The sequence below is a fragment of the Notolepis coatsorum genome (genome assembly GCF_963971535.1).
Source record: "Notolepis coatsorum genome assembly, chromosome: 19".
NCBI classification, from domain to species: domain Eukaryota; kingdom Metazoa; phylum Chordata; class Actinopteri; order Aulopiformes; family Paralepididae; genus Notolepis; species Notolepis coatsorum.
In genome coordinates this window covers 70,714,687-70,735,989 of record NC_140183.1, presented here as the reverse complement: position 1 = coordinate 70,735,989, position 21,303 = coordinate 70,714,687, and the positions used below count along the sequence as shown (strand labels likewise).

General features: G+C 43.2%; 1 protein-coding gene across 2 annotated transcripts in view; it reads left to right on the top strand.

The window, feature by feature from the left end:
* The window catches only part of limd1a (LIM domains containing 1a), a 90,181-nt gene extending 69,175 nt beyond the window's left edge, over window positions 1-21,006 (top strand). For both annotated transcript variants that reach the window (XM_084337032.1, XM_084337031.1), the window contains 3 exons: window positions 13,003-13,054; window positions 17,230-17,298; window positions 18,927-21,006. In XM_084337032.1, coding sequence (XP_084193158.1) covers window positions 13,003-13,054; window positions 17,230-17,298; window positions 18,927-19,070 — 265 coding nt within the window. In that variant the 3' untranslated portion in view covers window positions 19,071-21,006. The remainder of the gene's footprint in view (window positions 1-13,002; window positions 13,055-17,229; window positions 17,299-18,926) is intronic.
* Window positions 21,007-21,303: the final 297 nt, after the last annotated feature.

Here is a 21,303-nt window from a genome sequence, read left to right as displayed (position 1 = left end):
ACTGCATAGTATTGTGTATTGTATATTATATGGTAACTCAGAACATTGTACATATGTCTATACCGAACAACTGTGACCTCATTTTCTTCTTCTAAATTCATGCTATATTATGTTATTATGTTATTTGATACTATCTTGTCTAACACGGTCTCTGGAGCGTAACAGTAAGAAGCATTTTGTATGAAAGTATTCTGTACTTCTGTATGACAACTATTAAAGAACTTGAACTTGAACTTGATATAGTTACACTTTCAATAACATCAGCGTATTTACATAGCAATGTCCGAGGTCGACCTAGATATATATAGCAAGCATTAGTCGTTCATATCTCAGCCCGTGCTGACTCAGTTGTGCCCATTCTGCGGTCTGTTAATAAAGTTTTCAATCAGACAGATGTATGGAAAGGCTTTTATTATAACATTCGTTGCAGTAAAATCATTATGCCTCCAGTCGTTTAGTCATTCTGCGGTGCTAAAAGCTAAACGTCGGCCGCGGCGAGCTACCGCTGCCATTGTTGTTGTCATTGAGCTCTCCAATGGCGGAAGTAAAAAATGAATACGCGCTTGCCGATTGGTGCTAAGAACAGCAGGGCGGGTGCAAGCGGTGTGACGTAATTGGCAGACGCGACTGTCAATCAAAATGATTCTGTTTGCTGTCTGAATGAACGAAAACGTTATTAACAGATTGCAGCATGGGTACAATACAGTACAGCTCAATACAACAACAGTCAACAGTGGACTTGAGGATGCAGACCAGAGAAAGACTTTCGTCTTGTTTACATCAGGGTCCCCCATTTTCAATTCATCATATTTCATATCTAAATCATATAATATCTCATTGCTAAATATATGCAATATATAATCTAATAATCCAATAATCTAAATCTAATATATAATATAAAAATGCTAAATGCATGGGTATTTTATTTTGTCTTTGGGGAAAAAAAGAAAAACATCGTGATGCGTATCGTGTATCGCCGAAAGGTCAGAAAATATCGTGATATCATATTTAGGCCATATCGCCCAGCCCTACATGGCGTTGATTTCCTTACTTCTCAAGAAGGACAAAGATCCCAATGATTGTGGTAGCTATAGGCCCTTGAGTCTTCTCGGGGCCGATTTAAAAGTGTTTGCCAAGGTGCTGGCCCGCCGCCTGCAGAGATTTATGACGGTATTGGTACACTGCGATCAAACTGGTTTTATCCCGGGGCGTCTGGCTACAGATAATCTTAGGAGGATGTTGCATGTAATCGATAACAGTAAAGACAATACAACTCCGTCCACAGTTCTGTCTTTGGATGCCATGAAGGCGTTTGACAGACTTGAGTGGTCATACCTGTGGAAGGTACTTGAGGTCATGGGTCTTGGGAAGAGTTTTATTCATATGATTAAAGTCCTGTATGCCTCGCCGTCTGCGATGATACTGACGGGCAAAAACTGTTCCACACTCTTTCCAGTCTCCAGATCTTCTAGACAGGGTTGTCCTCTGAGCCCAGGACTGTTCGCGCTTTCCCTCGAACCTTTGGCCCAATTTATTAGGCAATCGGAGGACATCGTCCCCATAATGGTCAAAAATAAAATTGCTCTCTATGCGGATGACCTGCTGATTTTCATGGACGACCCCTCCCGGTCGGCCACAAAATTATTGAGAATAATCGACGACTTTGGTAAAATGTCAGGCTTTAAGATTAACTGGAACAAATCAGCCTGCCTACCTCTTAATGAGCTGGCCAAGGCGGTACGACTACCAGCTGATATCCCCATAGTAGAACATTTTAAATACTTGGGCATAGAGATATTCCCCACGCTGAACCAAACTACTAAGTACAACTTCACGGGTACTTATGATAAAATACGCCAGGATCTAGACAGGTGGTCGCCCCTTCCTAACTCCTTACAAGCCCGGGCTTCCATAATCAAAATGAACGTCCTGCCTAGGATACATTTTGTTAGCTCAATGCTCCCCCTGCCCCCTCCAATAGACCACTGGCGCAAGGTACAATCGATGGTATCCAAGTTTATCTGGAATAACAAACGCCAGAGAATCAAAAGGGCTACTACTCAATGTAGAAAACAAGATGGGGGCCTCGCAATCCCTGATTTTAAGCTTTATTTCTGGTCCTTTTCACTGAGACCTCTGATGTGCTGGCTAGACCCTGTAGAGGCTGTATCGTGGCGCTCCTTAGAAGCAGCGGCGGTCTCACCGCTAAGATTGCAGGATGTAGTGTACTCCACTGTCTCTATTTCGAAATGCCGGCTGAGGTATGGACCGATCATAACTCACGTGATCCAAACGTGGCGTAATGTACAGAGGTCGTGTGGGGTTAAATGCCCTTGGCACCTGGACTCTCCAATTTTTAATAACCAGCAATTACTTGTTGGGCACAAGCCGGTTAATATTCCTCAATGGCAAAGGAGGGGAGTGCATACTCTGGAGCAGTGATTCCCAACCTGGGGTCCGCGGACCCCCTGGGGTCCGCCAGGGGGCGCAGGGGGTCCGCCAGACCACAGATGATTTGAGGTCTTTTTTTTTTTTTTTTTTTTTTTATCATCAGAAAAATCATGAATAGTCTCTCCACTACAATAAAAAATAAAGATAAATAAATAAACATCTAGACATGATTTTTGAACGTTAACAGTAGGCTACCGGGTAGCCGCTAAAACGCGAATCAGTTGACTGTATCACTTTCTGTAGCTAGCCTAGCACGCTAGTTAACTTTCTCGGCTCGTCTGCAGTCAGCCGCCAGAGGCGAAAATGTGTGACAAACGAAAAGGAGATGACGGCAGCTCATCTGCAAAAAAAGTTAGGACCTACAGCAATCGCGAAAATTACATCACCATGGGCTTCACTGAGGGACCAAACAAACGACCTGAGTGTGTGATTTGTGGAGAAAAGTTGGCAAACTCGAGCCTGAAGCCCAGCAAGCTGAAGAGACATCAGGCGTCTTAAGCACCCAGAAACCGTTGGGAAGGATCCAGACTTTTTTCGGAGGAAAGAACAGTCTCTCAAGGCGAACAAGCCTGTTGATGTTAGAGTAGCGTGGAGCAGGGGTGGCAGTGATTTACAGAAGGCTACCGAAGCCTCCTTTGAGTGTTCGCTTTTAATTGCAAAAGCAAAGAAACCGCACAATATTGGCGAGCAGCTCATCAAACCAGCCTGCATCAAAATGGTTTAGAAACTGTGCGGCCCACAGGTGGCGGATAAACTAAAATCAGTACCACTCTCGAACAATGTAGTGAAAGACCGAATTGATAAGATGTCAAGTGATTGCGAGCAGCAGCTGTCAGAAAAGCTTAGAAAGGGTCCATTTGCCATACAACTTGATGAAACTACAACTGTCGCAGACGAGGCTGTGCTCATCGTTTATGTGCAATATATTGAAAATGAGGATCTGAAGCAGGACATTCTCATGTCAGTCAACCTTACTACCAGGATATTTTTACTGCAGTGGATTCTTACTTCATTCAACATAAATGCAAACCGTTCACCATTAGGGCCTGATTTGAGAGGATGAATACAGGATTTGAATATTGGCCAAAATTTTGAAATACATATGGTGCAAGATTAGATTTGTTGATTGAAGGCACAAGTCAAAGAAGCATAGTGGGTCTAATTATGATGCATATGCCTGTGTATAAGCAGTTTGTTATTAAAATGACAAAAAAAAGGTATTAAACCCAGCTAGGACAGATTCTCTCTGCTACTGATTGGAATTTCCTGTCTCATATTTAGTTTAATTTGTTGCATTGATTTGTTCCATAAATGCAAACCGTTCACCATTAGGGACTGATTTGAGAGGATGAATACAGGATTTGAATATTGGCCAAACATTTTGAAATGCATATGGTGCAAGATGAGATTTGTTGATTGAAGGCACAAGTTAAAGAAGCATAGTGGGTCTAATTGTGATGCATATGCCTGTGTATAAGCAGTTTGTTATTAAAATGACAAAAAAAAGGTATTAAACCCAGCTAGGACAGATTCTCTCTGCTACTGATTGGAATTTCCTGTCTCATATTTAGTTTAATTTGTTGCATTGATTTGTTCCATAAATGCAAACCGTTCACCATTAGGGCCTGATTTGAGAGGATGAATACAGCATTTGAATATTGGCCAAACATTTTGAAATGCATATGGTGCAAGATGAGATTTGTTGATTGAAGGCGAGTCCTTCTTTCTTTACCTTCAACTAAGGTCAGCACTGAGGGCGCATGGCGTGCCGTGGGCTCAAGCTTTGCACCCACACCCCTTCCTCAGGCTCATAGTGGACAGGACGACATCCAGAGGGTTTGTCTCAGACTTTTATACGCTCTTAATTCAATCCACGTATAAAAATGTATCATTGGATACAATCTGGCGTGTGGATATCCCGGAGTTGGACCCCGAGTTTGACTGGGATGATGTTTGGGCAAATGTGGCATTATCTTCCCGCAACCCCAATCACCAGCAAATTAATTTTAATTATATTCATAGGACCTATCTTACACCTAGGAAGCTATTTGCTATGGGACTGATAACCGACTCTCGGTGCACTTTGTGCTCTCAAAAGGCCACTGGCACTTATATGCATATGTATTGGGATTGCCCACCAGTGGCCCGCTTCTGGAGGTCAATAACTGACAAACTTTCAGACCTGTGTGGCTTAACTATCCCATTCACAGCTGTTACGCTACTCCTGAACGATATAACGACACTACCTGCGTCCGTTCAACTAAAAAGGGTTGTCCTAGCGGGTGTCACAGCAGCGAAGAAGCTAATAGCAATGAGATGGAAGGAGCCTGAGAAGCTTACAGTGATTAACTGGTCCCTAACACTATTGGATGTGATTTATCTTGAGATATCCACGGCGCGGGTTATTGGGGTAGGACAGGCTGGCATTGACCTGTGGTTCGCAGCAGCTGAGAAGGTAAGGACCGCCGTGTGCGGCTGAGCGGGGTTGGGGTGCTTGATCGGGGGGGTCCGGCGGTCTCTTGGGAGGGGGAGGAGGAAATGTTTTGTCTGTCTTGTCTTTTGTCTTGTCCTCTTGAGTTTAGCTGGGGATTTAATGGGGGGGCAGCTATTTAACTATTTCTTCACTGTTTGGTCACTTTTACACGGTCTCTGAGTCTATGGAACACCTCTACAGGTTTTTGTTTTTTCATGAAGGTTCATTGCTCTGTTTTCGGGTCGTGTTCTCAAAAAGTGGTCCTTGTGGTGAATTGGAGATGTACGTTTTATTAATATAAGGTCACACGGCCGGGAATCGGGGCTGAACACTGGGAAAGACCATTTATTAGATAGTACCCCTTGGATTTAGAAATTAGAAGGTTGAACTCTGTTTTCTTTTCTCTTTGTCTGTATAAATTGTTATTCTGTATTATTATTGTTTTTGTTATTTTCTTGTGAAGTTCTATGTATTGTGATTGTGTTTAATGTGTTTTGTTTCATGTGAATAATAATTAAAAAAAATTGATAAAAAAAAAGAATCACGCATGAGGCTGGTACGCCTTGGTTGCTCGTTATTAAAACAGCGTTTTTATAGGGCAACTGGGATGGGGGTTTTTCTCTTCCGAGCGCCTGTTACTAGGTCTCGACGGATTCTCGTTCATATCTGGGGGATGTTAACGGAATAGATCAAAACATAGGTAGAGGGGTCTCACGCCCTTGGGGTGGGCCACTGAGCGCGGTACGAATGGGACCGTCTGGGTGGCGCCCTCTTTTCATGTTTTAGATCGACACGCGTACCTACCCCCTCTCTTGGAGTGGGGATGTCGGCGTGGTTAAGGCACGGGACTGGTTCTGGTCACGCTGGTCCAGGTCAGTTAACCCGTTATCCGCCGGGGACGCAGATCTGCTGTTCTGGTACCCTGAGGGACTTGTGCTTTTTTCGGGGGGGAAAATGCCGGGTCGGCCCGGGTGTCACAGGGTTGGGCGTTATGGAGACCCTTTTTTGGGTACATGTTGTACCCTGCACTATCATGAAGGGACTGGTTCTCCATTCTTTTCGCTCCTCTCTCACGCATGGCGAAGAGGGGGCTGTTGGGGTGGTCTTTTGGACCTCCTCTGGTAGCCCTGTGTGCTTCCCGAGCCGCCGGGCCCGGTCCGAAGTTATGTTTCATCGACCCGTAGGCCTGGAATAACCCTTTTTTGAAAACTGAAACACTTGTACTGCGGTATAGCCAGTGTATACCCGCAGGTGTGTTTTGAAGTTTTTTCTTGAGGGGTTATAGGAACAACCACCGCATGTGGTACCAATAGGGTGATTGATTCCCTGGTGTGTTGGAGCAGAGTCAACTCCCGGGTTACCCGGTTGAGTGTGCCCCTGCATGTTCATGACGCCTGCCAATCGTGTCAGCTTTCTCTGCCTCGACCCCTCTGGGTCGGGTTTTTTGGTGGAGGCTTTGTCATGGTGCGCAACAATGGCAGCATACGCCCCTTCCGCCGGGGTGCTGTTTTCAGTTGACCCCTTTGGCGCCTGTCTCGTCCGCAGTGCTCCAGGCTCGGGTCAAACGCCTGCTGCCTGGTTTAAGGGATCGACCCCCTCTGGGGTCGTCTCCCCGGTGCGCTGCCTGCTTCCGCTGTAGTATAGCCTTTTGAGTGCTTCAAGTTACGGCCATGCTGACTGCCTGAGTTTGCCATGGTCAGTGTGCCAGGCGGCGTACTAGTGGGGGGAAGGGCCCGCTCTTGGAGGGGCCCTGTCCGAATACGCTGGCGATGTGGGGGGCGGTGTCACTAAGTGACCGCCTGGTGAGGTCTTGATGCTTTGGCGTCATTGACCTCTCCGGGCCCCCTTTTTCCGGGGGATCCAGTCCCTTCAGTGGGTCTGGGTCTTCCTTCGCGCTCCGCTGCTACGGCCTTGCCGCGGGGTTGAGTTTGCTCTTGACCCCGTGATTTTGGGGGCAGTAACTAGGTTTGTTCCTTCCGTTCGTTCCCTGGTGGCATGCGGGTTGTGCGTGTGCGTAGTCGTGGGGTCAAGCCACGGTCTGCTCACCCTGTGTGTTGAGTTGCTCGAGTTTCTCTTCGCACGGTCTGATCCGTCTCCCTCCCGTCCTCCAATAGGGAGGGTATCCTCCATTAGGGAGGGTCGGGGGGCTCGGTCCTCTCCGGTCTGATGGTTGTGGGGGGCCTCAGCGGGGTACATTTGTCGAGCTTCAGGCTCCCGCTCAGCTCCTGTAGTGCAGATGACGCTGAGCGGCAGCCAGTATGATATAGAACGTAAGGTTATGTATATAACCAAGTTCTATGAATACTGGTGACGCTCAGCGTCGGGACACCACTGCGGCCCTTGATCTCGCCTTGTGGTGAAAGTTGGGAAGGAGGCGAGTAGGTGACCACACACCTGCTTATGAAGGTAGCGGATAGGGGTGTGGCCAGACGGATGTTGGTATGTAAAGGTACATTGTGGAATTTTATTCAGTGCATGTGCACGAAGTGAGGTTAGTGCAGATGACGCTGAGCGTCACCAGTATTCATAGAACTTGGTTATATACATAACCTTACGTTCTTGAAATCAAAAACATGTCCAGTCTAGAGTAACTGCCGTGCACCTGTGACATGAACGTATATTCCTTCTCCCTGGGGTGTGCACAGCGCCAGATATCCATCAGTCCCAGTTCCTCCATCATCGCCAGAAGAGCAGTCGTCTTTTTGGACCGGGGACCTGTTCCTGCTTATTTTATTTTTTTATAGCGCTTTTATCCAAAGCGCTTTACAATTTGTTACTCACATTTTACCCATTCACTCACACATTCACACACCGACGGTGGAGGCAACCATGCAAGGTGCCAACCTGCTCATCGGGAGCAATTAGGGGTTAAGTGTCTTGCTCAAGGACACATCGACACGCTGCCCGGGAGGAGCGGGAATCGAACCGGGAACCTCTGGATTGCCAGACGACTGCTCTACCTCCCGAGCCACTGTTGCCTACCAGTGTCACCATATTATATTATCACCATACCATATTATCACCATACTATATTATCACCATACTATATTTTCACCATACTAGTGTTACCATACCATATTATCACCATACTATATTATCACCATACTAGTGTTACCATACCATATTATCACCATACTATATTATCACCATACTATATTATCACCATACTAGTGTTACCATACCATATTATCACCATACTATATTATCACCATACTATATTATCACCATACTAGTGTTACCATACCATATTATCACCATACTATATTATCACCGTACCATATTATCACCATACTATATTATCACCATACTAGTGTCACCATACTATATTATCACTGTACCATATTATCACCATACTATATTATCACCATACTATATTATCACCATACTATTATCACCATACTATATTATCACCATACTAGTGTCACCATACTATATTATCACCATACTATATTATCACCATACTAGTGTCACCATACTATATTATCACCATACTATATTATCACCATACTAGTGTCACCATACTATATTATCACCATACTATATTATCACCATACTATATTATCACCATACTAGTGTCACCATACTATATTATCACCATACTATATTATCACCATACTATATTATCACCATACTAGTGTCACCATACTATATTATCACCATACTATATTATCACCATACTAGTGTTACCATACTATATTATCACCATACTAGTGTCACCATACTATATTATCACCATACTAGTGTCACCATACTATGTTATCACCATACTATATTATCACCATACTATATTATCACCATACTATATTATCACCATACTAGTGTCACCATACTATATTATCACCGTACCATATTATCACCATACTAGTCACCATACTATACTAGTCACCATACTAGTCACCAATGTCATACTATATTATCACCATACTAGAGTCACCATATTGTAATATTCAACTGCAAATTATGTCCCCAATGGAAAACATTTGTCAATATATATACAACATCTGTTTTATCTAATAAGATTACATTTTCAGTCCGTTCACCTCACTCCAATCATTTCTATTGCAGCAAAATGGGATTGTCAAGCAAAAGGAAAAAAGTATAATAACACTATAATAATACTACTGATGTCACAGTGTATCGATAAAATGTCGACACGCAAAATATCGCGATATATATCGCTGTGTCAATATAGAAAGGACCGCGTACATGTAAGATGAGATGTTATTAATGTGTTATTGTATCAGTTTGGAGATGTATTTGTGGTGGGCATGTTTATGTTGGGGGGGGGGGGGGGGGGGCTGGTGCCGCCGCCGCAAATAAACCTATTTATGGAAAGTATTTGAGTGCCATAGCAGATGGCGAATGAAACGGTTCCTGTGGCCTTCGCGTGCCAAGTTTAAAATGAAATCACAACATCGCCCCAGTGTCCTCTTCTGTAGTGGGATCAGGTTGAGAGAGGAGATCACAGCTTGCTGGAGTGTCTCTCAGCCACAGCCTCTGCCACGTGTGATAGACACTTGAGAAGCTCGCTCGGGCTGGAGGAGGGACGGGTCCAGGGCGGAGGGTGGGAGGAGGGGGTCCGTGTCCAGTTAGGGCTGAAGGGAGTGGCATGGGGGCCCTATTGCTCCTCTCAGCCAAACACAACAGCAGTAGAGAAACACAGTCAGCAGAGCCTGGGGGAGAGCAGGGCTTGTGACTTATGCTAGAACAATCAAGGTGCTGTGTGTGTGTGTGTGTGTGTGTGTGTGTGTGTGTGTGTGTGTGTGTGTGTGTGTGTGTGTGTGTGTGTGTGTGTGTGTGTGTGTGTGTGTGTGTGTGTGTGTGTGTGTGTGTGTGTGTGTGTGTGTGTGTGTGTGTGTGTGTGTGTGTGTGTGTGTGTGTGTGTGTGTGTGTGTGAGAATGTGTACTTTGTGTACTGTGTAGTGTGTGTACTGTGAACAGAAATCACTGGATGTTCTCCACATAAAAAAAAAACACTAAAACTAAAGTTGATCCACACGACCACATTTGTTGACAAGGACCAAATCAGGTGGAAACATTGTGTGTCTGAACTGTTAAACATCTCGGAACAGCTGCTGCTGCTGTTCTACATCTACTCCTGTGTTTTTTACCCCCAAGTTGGTTGTTATCCTGCACCAGTGTTAACTTAAAGCAGCTGTTCACCCCCCAAAAAAACTAAAACAACAACATATTATTCCTCTCGCCCGGAGAGGTAAGATAATATATAATAGACAATAGGTAAGATATTAAGACCATGAAGATGACCTGGAACCAACTGGAGAGAACAGCTCAAGACAGAGATGCTTGGAGATCACTTGTTGACGGCCTATGCCCCAGAAGGGGTAGCAGGCGTAAGTAAGTAAGATATTAAGATGAAGGTAAACACAGACCAGTGAACAGTTTAATTGGCAACTATTTTCTAAGGACATAGTTGCGCCATAATGAAACTCATTGGAGGAATGAATATCCATGTCAAATGAAAGGATTTTTCATTAGAGTGCCTCGGATTCATTAAATGGTAAATGGCTGCTTCTCTATATAGCGCTTTTATCCAAAACGCTTTACAATTTGTTACTCACATTTTTGCCCATTCACTCACACATTCACACACCGACGGCGGAGGCAACCATGCAAGGTGCCAACCTGCTCATCTGGAGCAATTAGGGGTTAAGTGTCTTGCTCAGGGACACATCGACACGCTGGCCGGGAGGAGCGGGAATCAAACCAGGAACCTTCGGATTACCAGACGACTGCTCTACTTCCCGAGCTACTGTCGCCCCTAGGGACAGACTTCCATCTCTACTATTGAACTAATTATATGCACATCTAATTATATGCATTTTGGTGCTAACACTCTAATACCTCCCAGTTGTAACACTCTAATACCTCCCAGTAGTAACACTCTAATACCTCCCAGTAGTAACACTCTAATACCTCCCAGTAGTAACACTCTAATATCTCCCAGTAGTAACACTCTAATATCTCCCAGTAGTAACACTCTAATACCTCCCAGTAGTAACACTCTAATATCTCCCAGTAGTAACACTCTAATATCTCCCAGTAGTAACACTCTAATACCTCCCAGTAGTAACACTCCAATATCTCCCAGTTGTAACACTCTAATATCTCCCAGTAGTAACACTCTAATACCTCCCAGTAGTAACACTCTAATACCTCCCAGTAGTAACACTCTAATATCTCCCAGTAGTAACACTCTAATATCTCCCAGTAGTAACACTCTAATACCTCCCAGTAGTAACACTCTAATATCTCCCAGTTGTAACACTCTAATATCTCCCAGTTGTAACACTCTAATATCTCCCAGTAGTAACACTCTAATACCTCCCAGTAGTAACACTCTAATATCTCCCAGTAGTAACACTCTAATATCTCCCAGTAGTAACACTCTAATATCTCCCAGTAGTAACACTCTAATATCTCCCAGTAGTAACACTCTAATATCTCCCAGTAGTAACACTCTAATACCTCCCAGTAGTAACACTCTAATACCTCCCAGTAGTAATACTCTAATATCTCCGAGTAGTAACACTCTAATATCTCCCAGTAGTAACACTCTAATATCTCCCAGTAGTAACACTCTAATATCTCCCAGTAGTAACACTCTAATATCTCTCAGTAGTAACACTCTAATATCTCCCAGTAGTAACACTCTAATACCTCCCAGTAGTAACACTCTAATACCTCCCAGTTGTAACACTAATATCTCCCAGTAGTAATACTCTAATACCTCCCAGTAGTAACACTCTAATATCTCCCAGTAGTAACACTCTAATACCTCCCAGTAGTAACACTCTAATATCTCCCAGTAGTAACACTCTAATACCTCCCAGTAGTAACACTCTAATACCTCCCAGTAGTAACACTCTAATACCTCCCAGTAGTAACACTCTAATATCTCCCAGTAGTAACACTCTAATACCTCCCAGTAGTAACACTCTAATACCTCCCAGTAGTAATACTCTAATACCTCCCAGTAGTAACACTCTAATACCTCCCAGTAGTAATACTCTAATACCTCCCAGTAGTAACACTCTAATATCTCCCAGTAGTAACACTCTAATACCTCCCAGTAGTAACACTCTAATATCTCCCAGTAGTAACACTCTAATACCTCCCAGCAGTAACACTCTAATACCTCAACACTCTGTATTCTGAGGACATGTATGTTTAGCCCAAGTACAGCGCTAATGACTCACATCTAGTTGCTCACATATGCAATTTGTTTCTGATTTGAATTGCAGAAACTGTTTGTGCGTGCGTGTGTGTGTGTGTACACTGTATATATTTGTTTCTCAGTCAGCCCCAGTCATGCCCCTCTACTCTGAGAGGCTCTTTGTTATAGCCTCAGACATCCAGGTGCCAGCCATCTGTAGACGGATGTGAGGGGAAAGAATGAATTCATTTCACGTTTTGTTTTTCTATTCTTTAAGGGGGGGGGGGGTGTCACGTGTGTGAGGAAGAGCCAGCACATCTGCAAACCTGGCATCTCCTCACCTCTCTCTCTCTCTCTTAGCAGAATCAGAATCCCTCTCTCTCTCTCTCTCTCTCTCTCTCTCTCTCTCTCTCTCTCTCTCTCTCTCTCTCTCTCTCTCTCTCTTATTTCTCCACCTCTCTCTCTCTCTCTCTCTCTCTCTCTTTTATTTCTCCACCTCTCTCTCTCTCTCTGTCTCTCTCTTTTATTTCTCTCTCTCTCTCTCTCTCTCTCTCTCTCTCTCTCTCTCTCTCTCTCTCTCTCTCTCACACACGCACACAATTAGCTGCCTGGCTAAAATGGGCTCATCTACAGGAATGGTGATTAATGTGCATGACCCTGCAAATTAATAAATAAATACTGAAATACACGCACACACACTCGCATACTGATAATGATGGTGGAGAGAGAAAGGGGGAAGAAGAAAATGTTTAGTTGAATTATCTGGTGAGGAGAGAGAGAAATCAGACGTGAACGGTAACGTTTACACTGGATCTACAATCGAGCCTCATTCAGAAATGATCTCTCTCTCTCTCTCTCTCTCTCTCTCTCTCTCTCTCTCTCTCTCTCTCTCTCTCTCTCTCAGAGTCCTGGCCCCTAAATGTGCAGCCTGTAACCAGCCAATCCTACCTTCAGAGGTAAGCCCACATCAACCTGCAGTAGGCGTTTGTTCGGAGCTACTAAAATGTTCTCTGGTGTAAAGGAATCCCAACCTGAGCATGACATAAGAGCAAAAATGAACAATGTGTGACTATGGTCTATAATGACTTTTTTAAATTATTGAACAATGTGTGACTATGGTCTATAATGACCTTTTTAAATTATTTATTTATTTTGAAGTTTTGTCATCATCCTGTTCAAATATCAAAGCATATTTGTGCACATTATCATAAGATTCCAGCGATGCACTTATTATTATCCTATTTAAAAAAATACAAGACCGATCAACTCAAGAAAGTGTTAACGGACTAAGACCTTAACGACCGTTTGATTAGTGGCTTCGTTGAATGAGAGGAGGCAGCCCTACTGCTTTCGGTAGAGCAGGCAGCTTAAGCGCCGGTCTCACTACATAGAGGCGGCGTGTGGCAGTTCAAAGTCCTGTGGACAGTTCTCTAGTCTAACACACACACATGCACACGTGCCAACCTCTGGTATGTCATGTTATCTCTCCTACAAGCGCCCCGCTTGTCTTTTACACAAGACTAGAACTAGAGAGTAGAGCGTATAAAACCCTGGTGGAGGAAAAAGTCACTTTTTGTTGATTTATGTTGCACATAATCTCACACATCTCGCAAGATTTACACACGTTCATTTAGTTTCCACGGTGATTGAGAGTTTAACGAGTTTGACTGGCCTCCTGCTGTGTCGGCTGTGTACTTGTTGTGTTGTGTTAATTGCAGCTCCATGAAAGGACCGGAGATGAAAAACGACAATCCCCTGTAGGAAGGAAAATAGCAATCTGTCTCTCGATCGCTGTTGCTATATTTTATTTTCATCTAACGTGATTTCACTGAGCTGTAATTAACGTAACGCAAAGGGCTGGAGGGCATCATCAAATTCCATTAAATCTCAATAACTCCCCCGACAAAATGAACGTGTGCGAAACTGTTTGAGATTAAAAAATGTATCAAATTGTTTTCGGTGAAGTGTCCCTTTTTTAAGCTTGAGGGCGAATGAAAGAAAAAGAGAAAGAAAACTTGCTTAGAACTGATTTACGGACAACAGTTTGTCTCCATCTCGACTCAAGGTGTGTTTCAGCCAAACGAGCACAGGCTCTTGTTCTTTTATTCACACGAGACTTGTCGGCCCAGCAACCACTGGATCGAAGGGACGTTCACACACATTTTCTCTTAATCGACAAGTAAGGTGGAAGACATGCCTTGTATTTCCTGCAAAAAAAAATGAAAAAAAAACGTAACGGCTTTCATAAAAGTACACATGGGCCTTTTTTGGCTTCGTGAAATAATCAGATTTGAGACGTGTTAATTTCTACTAAGGCTGAGACCACTTATCGATAACTGCGTTTTCTTTTTTTTATATACTTTATACTATACTAAAATACTAGGTCTTGTGGCATATTTTAGTTAAAACATCCCCATTTCATGTAAATTCAGTTGAATTGCAACTCTGCACTGTGCATTCAACATGCAGTGCACTCCTCCATCACATCCAGAGACCACCGACTATAACATGAGAAGGATCACTGTGGTAGTTTTGAATGGGGAAATCTGTAACACTAAAGATGGCGGCAACAACAAAGAATTGCTGCAAAATAATCATACTTTTTTTTTTTCTTCTAATAAAATATCAATATTTATCGAAAATTTGGTATCGATTCTTCCAAATGGCATATCGTCTCAGCCTTAATTTGTACCTTACAGTAAAGAATGTGACGACGAGCTGCGGTTCGACCCTGTGGGGGGGGGGGGGGGGGGGTAAAGATTGATAAACAAGCCGTGGGTGAACACGAGTAGAAGGGCAGATCTGAAGCGAGAGGGTCTGTCAGCAGTGTATCGCGTGTATCTCTCTCTACAGTGTGTCAAGGCCGGGCCTCTGAGGGACGGAGTGGAGGTGATCTAGTGCGTGCCGCGCGATCACGTATCCCTTTTTTAATAAGTAACCGCTTGGACGTAGCGAGAGTAGGACGACAGGGGTCTTTGGCATTGGCCCGGGCTTTCATCCGTCGGCTCCGTTAGCCGCGAGTCTCCCCCGAGGATTTTTCACCCCCAACCTACTGAGCTTCAAAACCACCTGGAGCTTTTAGCACGCAGTCGGGAAGACGTCCGCCTCTGGATATATCTACTCACTCTGGGGCCAGCGAAATAAACTGTCCTGTGACTCTTTGATATTTCCCACTAGACCCCCCCCCTTCCCCCACAAAGTTCAAGTGCAGGTCATGATAAAGTGAGGCACCACTAACCGGTCTGGGACACTGTTGGGGGGGGGGGGGTTAGTTGATGGTGTTGTCGTTATGGGCGCACGATCCAAATGCAAGGCAAGGCTGGAAACCTCTTAAATTAGAGTTGACTTCACTGGAATGCCCCCCTCCTGTCCCCCTTCAGTAAGTAGTAAAGCAGACAGGAGGGTGGTGTCGTGGTGGTGGTGGGGTCGGGGGGGTCAGTCGGTTGGTTTATCTTCCACCTGTGTAGTCGTTACGAGGAAGTCCAGCGGAACTGACCCCTCTCAAACCCCCCGACCCTCTTTTCTTGATCCAACGACGTGATTGGAGGATCAAGAAAAGGGGGCAGGGTTTGAGATGGGTCAGGTCCTTCCCCGACAGGCTGGTGGCGTATTTGGGTTAGAGGTTAAGAGTTTGTTGAAGATTATATGTCTGGTGTTTTAAAGGGGCATTTAGCCTTTTAAATTTTTTCTGAATGCCATCATTCCGTGTGTTACATTTGTCTGGGTCGTGGCATTGCGACAAAAGCGGAGAGAGACCACGCTAAACGTTAAACAAAAGTATTTATTAAGGAACTAATGAGATTTGACAGAAAATAATAGGTTTCAGTGTAATTGGAATTACTCGGGTCTACACGGCTGCTGTAGAGCGAGGGAGGTAGGTCACACCCTGCACAAGCTCATCAACCCAGATCTGAAGCCATCAACCCAATCTCACACACCTGCTAGCATTCCACCTGTGAGAGAGGGGGAGAGGGAGAGAGAAGGGGGGAGAGGGAGAGAGAGAGAGAGGGGGGAGAGGGAGAGATAGGGGGCAGAGAGTGGGGGGTAGAGGGAGAGAGAGGGAGGGAGGGAGGAAAGAGGCGGGAGAGGGGAAAGGAGAGAGGGATTCCGAGGCGTGTGACATGTGATAATTGGACATACCAATTATCAACCTGTTCCAGCGTGTGGGGGGGGGTGATGCAACCGGGCTTTCGAGATACACATTATTATCACCCTCCACACATAATTATATCGTCCTCACAACAGAACGATAGGATTCGGGTAAAAAAATCCGCAAAATGACCCTTTTTATAGTGAGAATATAGTGAGTTCTCGTTTTTGTCATACAATTATATATTATATTTATCATAACGTGTAGGGGAGACCGGGGCACAGTGGATCAGAAATCTTATATTTCAGCATTTTTCCTGGCTTGATGACAGCATGGTTCTGGTCTACTGTGGAATTGATAGTAGAATATGTTCTCTATAAATCATGTCTATCATATCCTGCCAACTGCCAAATATGAGATGCTGAGATGGGGTTGAATGTAAAAATATATTTGATCCACTGTGCCCCAGTAACGGGGTACAGTGGATCGCTACCTGGGGCACTGTGAATCAGTCCAGATATTATACATAATTTTTCTGAAACCAGATAAAGCATGCAATAGTATGGCACAGATTGATATAATATATATATAGTTATATTTGGAATAAAAAATAGTTAAATTGAGGAGTTAATATTGCCATTAGTCAACAAACAAAGCAACCTCCTTTTACCGGGGCACAGTGAATCACTTAAGAAACCCGAAATTTTACATTTGATGGTACAAAACGGGGATTACCTTTCAATTCTTCACAAAAGTGTGTTGCCTGGAAATTAAACACATTTTCATATTATGGATTAACCAGAGGCACACACTGATGAGATCATCAAGGCATTCCTGTGTACAAGTTTCTATAAATAGCCACTGATCCACTGTGCCCCGGTCTCCCCTACATAGTTTTTATTGGGTCAAGTTGGACATTACATTGTATTTGATATGTCATCGCTCATCTGAGGTTTTTGTCCGGCGTGAGAACTGAAAAATGTGTGCGTTTTTCCCCCCCAGTGAGCTCGACTTTAACGTCTGCCGTGTTTCTTCTGTCAGGGCTCAGATGAAACCATCCGAGTCGTATCCATGGATAAAGACTACCACGTGGACTGCTATCACTGTGAGGTGGGTACGAAGGGAAAAAAGAAAAACAATTAAAAAAGAAAAGCTATATTTTATCTCTTCTCGAGTGAGAATAATAATAAAAAAAAATGTAAATGTCATATTCATTGATCCATAAACTCTGCACCCCCCTTCTTCTCAAGATCTCTACTTACAGGACACACACCAAGGAAGTGTGTGTGTGTGTGCGTGTGTCGCCGGTGAGGAGAGGGAGGGAGGGAGGTGTCTCATCATCGCTGTCTAATGATTTTACTTGAGAGCCTCTCTTGTCTCGCTGGAGGGCAGATTGACAGCTGGAATGCTTACGGCTTGAGGAAAACAAAGAGCGTTGAGTCGCGAGGACAGGAGAGGCTTTCTGAGCGGTCGCTCTCGTAGAAAGTGTCTTAACAATTCATGAGGCGAGGAGTGGCGAGTGTCCTTGCCACGCTTTAGTTTCCTGTCAAGCTAGCCGCTCCGAGGTGACGACTACGGAATTCACCGGCGTTCGTTATGTTCTGTACCAACAAACCTCAGCACAAATATAATATAATTTTTGAAAATGTACTTATTTTTGACAAATCCATTATTCCAAACAATAACATTATAAAAGAACACACGTTTATTTCCTGTTGCGATGTTTGCTAATGCAATAGTTGACATGAACCCAAGGAAACTATATCATGACGTCAGAATACTATGCTCTGCTTGGTGCCAGAAGTTGGTGCTAGTTCTATTGAAGCCTGTATTCAAATTCTAAATATACCAGCTATCTGAGGAAATATATATCAACCGATATATCAAACGTTAGCTAGTTAACAATGCAACAAATTGCAGATGATTCTGACATCCGAGGTAATAACCTGTTTAAATTATCCCATTCAAACTCAATGTCCGCTGAACTGAAAGTTCCCACACTTGGCAACAATACAATACACAGTGACGTGATGATCCTTCCTTCTTTTATTGTTTCCTTGCGGGAACCACACTTGGGTCCCAAACTCTTCCCTAGCAACAGAATTCCAGTGAAACCGTCTATAGATCTCAACTGGTCTTGTTGTTGTTGTTTTTGTTGCTGTTCAGCGACTGGAAACTATCTTAATCCAGAGCAGCTCTCAGACTGCTCAGTAGTAAATCACATGTTGGCAATCTGAAACGGTTAAGCAGCCACTCATCTGGCTCTGCAAATAGATCTAGACGATCTCTAAATATGCGTTCTATGCATACGGCCTGGGTGGCCAGAGCATCTAACTGTTCTAACAGTTCAATTTCAGAAGCAGAACGCACGCAATAAGTTATAATGATAATAATTATTATTATTGAAAAGTTCTGGGTTTTTAAAGTCGTATTTTGGGGCAATTGACCAATGGTAGGCTTTATTTTATTTTACTTAATTTTTCTCATCTGAGTAAGAGTTTCTTATTTGGGTAAGAGTTAGAATGTGGTCTTGCCTAAGAGAAAAGCAAAAATAAGAAAAAATTGCCGAATCCCAGGTAAGAACAAAATAAGAAAAAATGCTAGCTGAGAACAAAATAAAGTGAAATCTGTTCTTATATCGCTTGGTGAATGAGGCCCATTGATCCCCTCCTCTTATATCACTGGAGTTCTCCCTGTGGGTGAGTGTCTCTAATCCTCTGTGTCTGTGTTTACCGCAGGACTGTAAGATGGAGCTGAACGATGAGGAGGGCCATCGCTGCTACCCTCTGAACGGCCACCTCCTCTGTCACTCCTGCCATCTGAAGCACATCGAGGCCGGCGGTGCCTCCTCACCCAAGGCCGCCTCCTCCTACAAGCTCTAGTTCAAGGCGGACGGCGCTACCTTGTGGATGTCTGAGGGATTGCTAACACAGCTACTTTTCCCACCAAAGAAAGTGACTGGGGAGAGAGATTGAACATGTATCATAGTTGTTGTTGTTGTTGAGAAGTTGCTTAATTTGTCATTTAATCTGCCCTTTTATAAGGATTTAATCTGCCAAGTATCACACTAATTTGTACATCAAAAAGATATTGACTCAACTATGGATTAATAATTCACCAAAGCCCCATTTGAACTAAATTAATCATTATGTTATACCCACCGGATATTGACTTGCAGAATTGTCACCATTTGATTTGACTTGATTTTTTTCTATTGTAAATATCGATTGCAATGTAAATACATTGTAAATACATTTTAGATCCTGGTGCCTTCAGTTACAACAGTTCCCCTGGACGTGTGTGTGTGTGTGTGTGTGTGTGTGTGTGTGTGTGTGTGCGCGCATGCGCTCACTACTGTATGTGAACATACATGCATTGCACACATTTAAAAGAGCCTTTACGCATAACCTCGGAATATACTCCTGGAGTGGAATGTCTATTAATAGAGTTGTGTCATTGTTTGATATGCCTTTTTGCTGACATGCCAAGTTCATGGCTTTCAATACGGGAATGCTGGTCCTTCACATGATGCAAAATCATGGTGTGAATTTCATAGAATTATGAAACTGGTGTCGTCAAATGGAGAGAAAAAGAAAAGAACTTGCTGGTCCAGTGTCTTAACCTCTTTGAAAACAGTATCTTTGAAAAAGCCAACGCGCTACAATATGTCTCGATGCATTGACCCAAATAATTTATATTACTCCGATCTGCACCCAAAGCCAAACATAATTGTTTTCTGCTGTTATGCAATAAATCCATATTTTCAACTAAGTGATGGATACAACCGTTTAATTTGAGTGCGGGGTTAGATGAGGAACGCCTGGCGTGGGTTTCATATTTTATTTCAAACCTTTCAAATAAGAAATAAAAGAAACGGAACGAGTGGAAGAGACGATAGATCATTTCAACTGACCGCTTCAAACCGTCGCTACCATGACGAACGCAAACCACTGAATGATTTCAATGTTCCCTTTTCACTCTCTTAAGAAGAGATGGTCTACCTTTTTTAAAAGCTCATCTGACAAACTGCAATTAATTCCAGTCCATCCAGAAAGCACTTACAGCCAGCATAATTCATTGCTTGTTGATATCCTGGAAGTGAAAAATAAGCATGGCATGTTTTTAACTCCCATTAGCATGCTTAGCATGATGCCAACAAATGCTTCCAATATCTCAACAACAACAACAACAACAAAAAAGCACCATTGTAAGTGTTTTATTTCAACTGAAACAAACCTCTGGTTTGTGACGAATCGGAGAGGCTTATGAATGGGGGGCCGTCCCTTTAAAGCATATTATGATGATGTCATGATATACAGGGCAGGCGCTGGTACATTCTATGATTATAGTGTCAAATCTCTGGCATCTTTTTTATCACATAAGGAGTGTTGTTTCCTCCACGTTTGATCTTTTGGATGTATTGAGTTTTGTATTATATAGGTTAGGTATGGTATTGCCACAACCGTGGTCAATAGTATACGTTGTACCTTTTTAATGGTATCAAGCCTGTAGAACTATGCAGAATGCAAATACACATTGCAATTTGCAGACGGTGAATTTTGACAAAATGATCATAGGCCTACATGTATTTACTTTTAAATAGTCTTGATTTTTGTGATGAATTCTATTACTAATGTGGTTTGCAGTGAAAAGCTAAAAATTTTCAATTATCCGATGTATTTCAGTTATCAGATGTTATTTATGTCCCTTTTTATATAGGCAAACAAAAAGATAGGTTTTTCATAAGTATGTCTACTTATTCCATAGCCTATAGAAATTATATAACTATGTGTTACATGGCTGTTTAAAAAAATAAACCCATTGTATTACAATATGAAATCGCCTTTTCATAACGGGCTGAGTCATATCAACACAAAGCCAACATAAATGTTCAACTTGCTTTGCTTATATTTGTCACACATTGCTACCACGGTCGCAAGGTTGCATCAGCACGTGGATGCCTCATTCTATGCCAACAGACTGAATCTTTTGCTTGATAGAGACAAACCAAGTTCATTCATTCAATCTTTATCTAATCTTGAAGGATAAGATATTATTCCCACACATTGCAAAATGAAATTCAAGGACTTTCAAGTACTTTCTCCTAAGCACAAT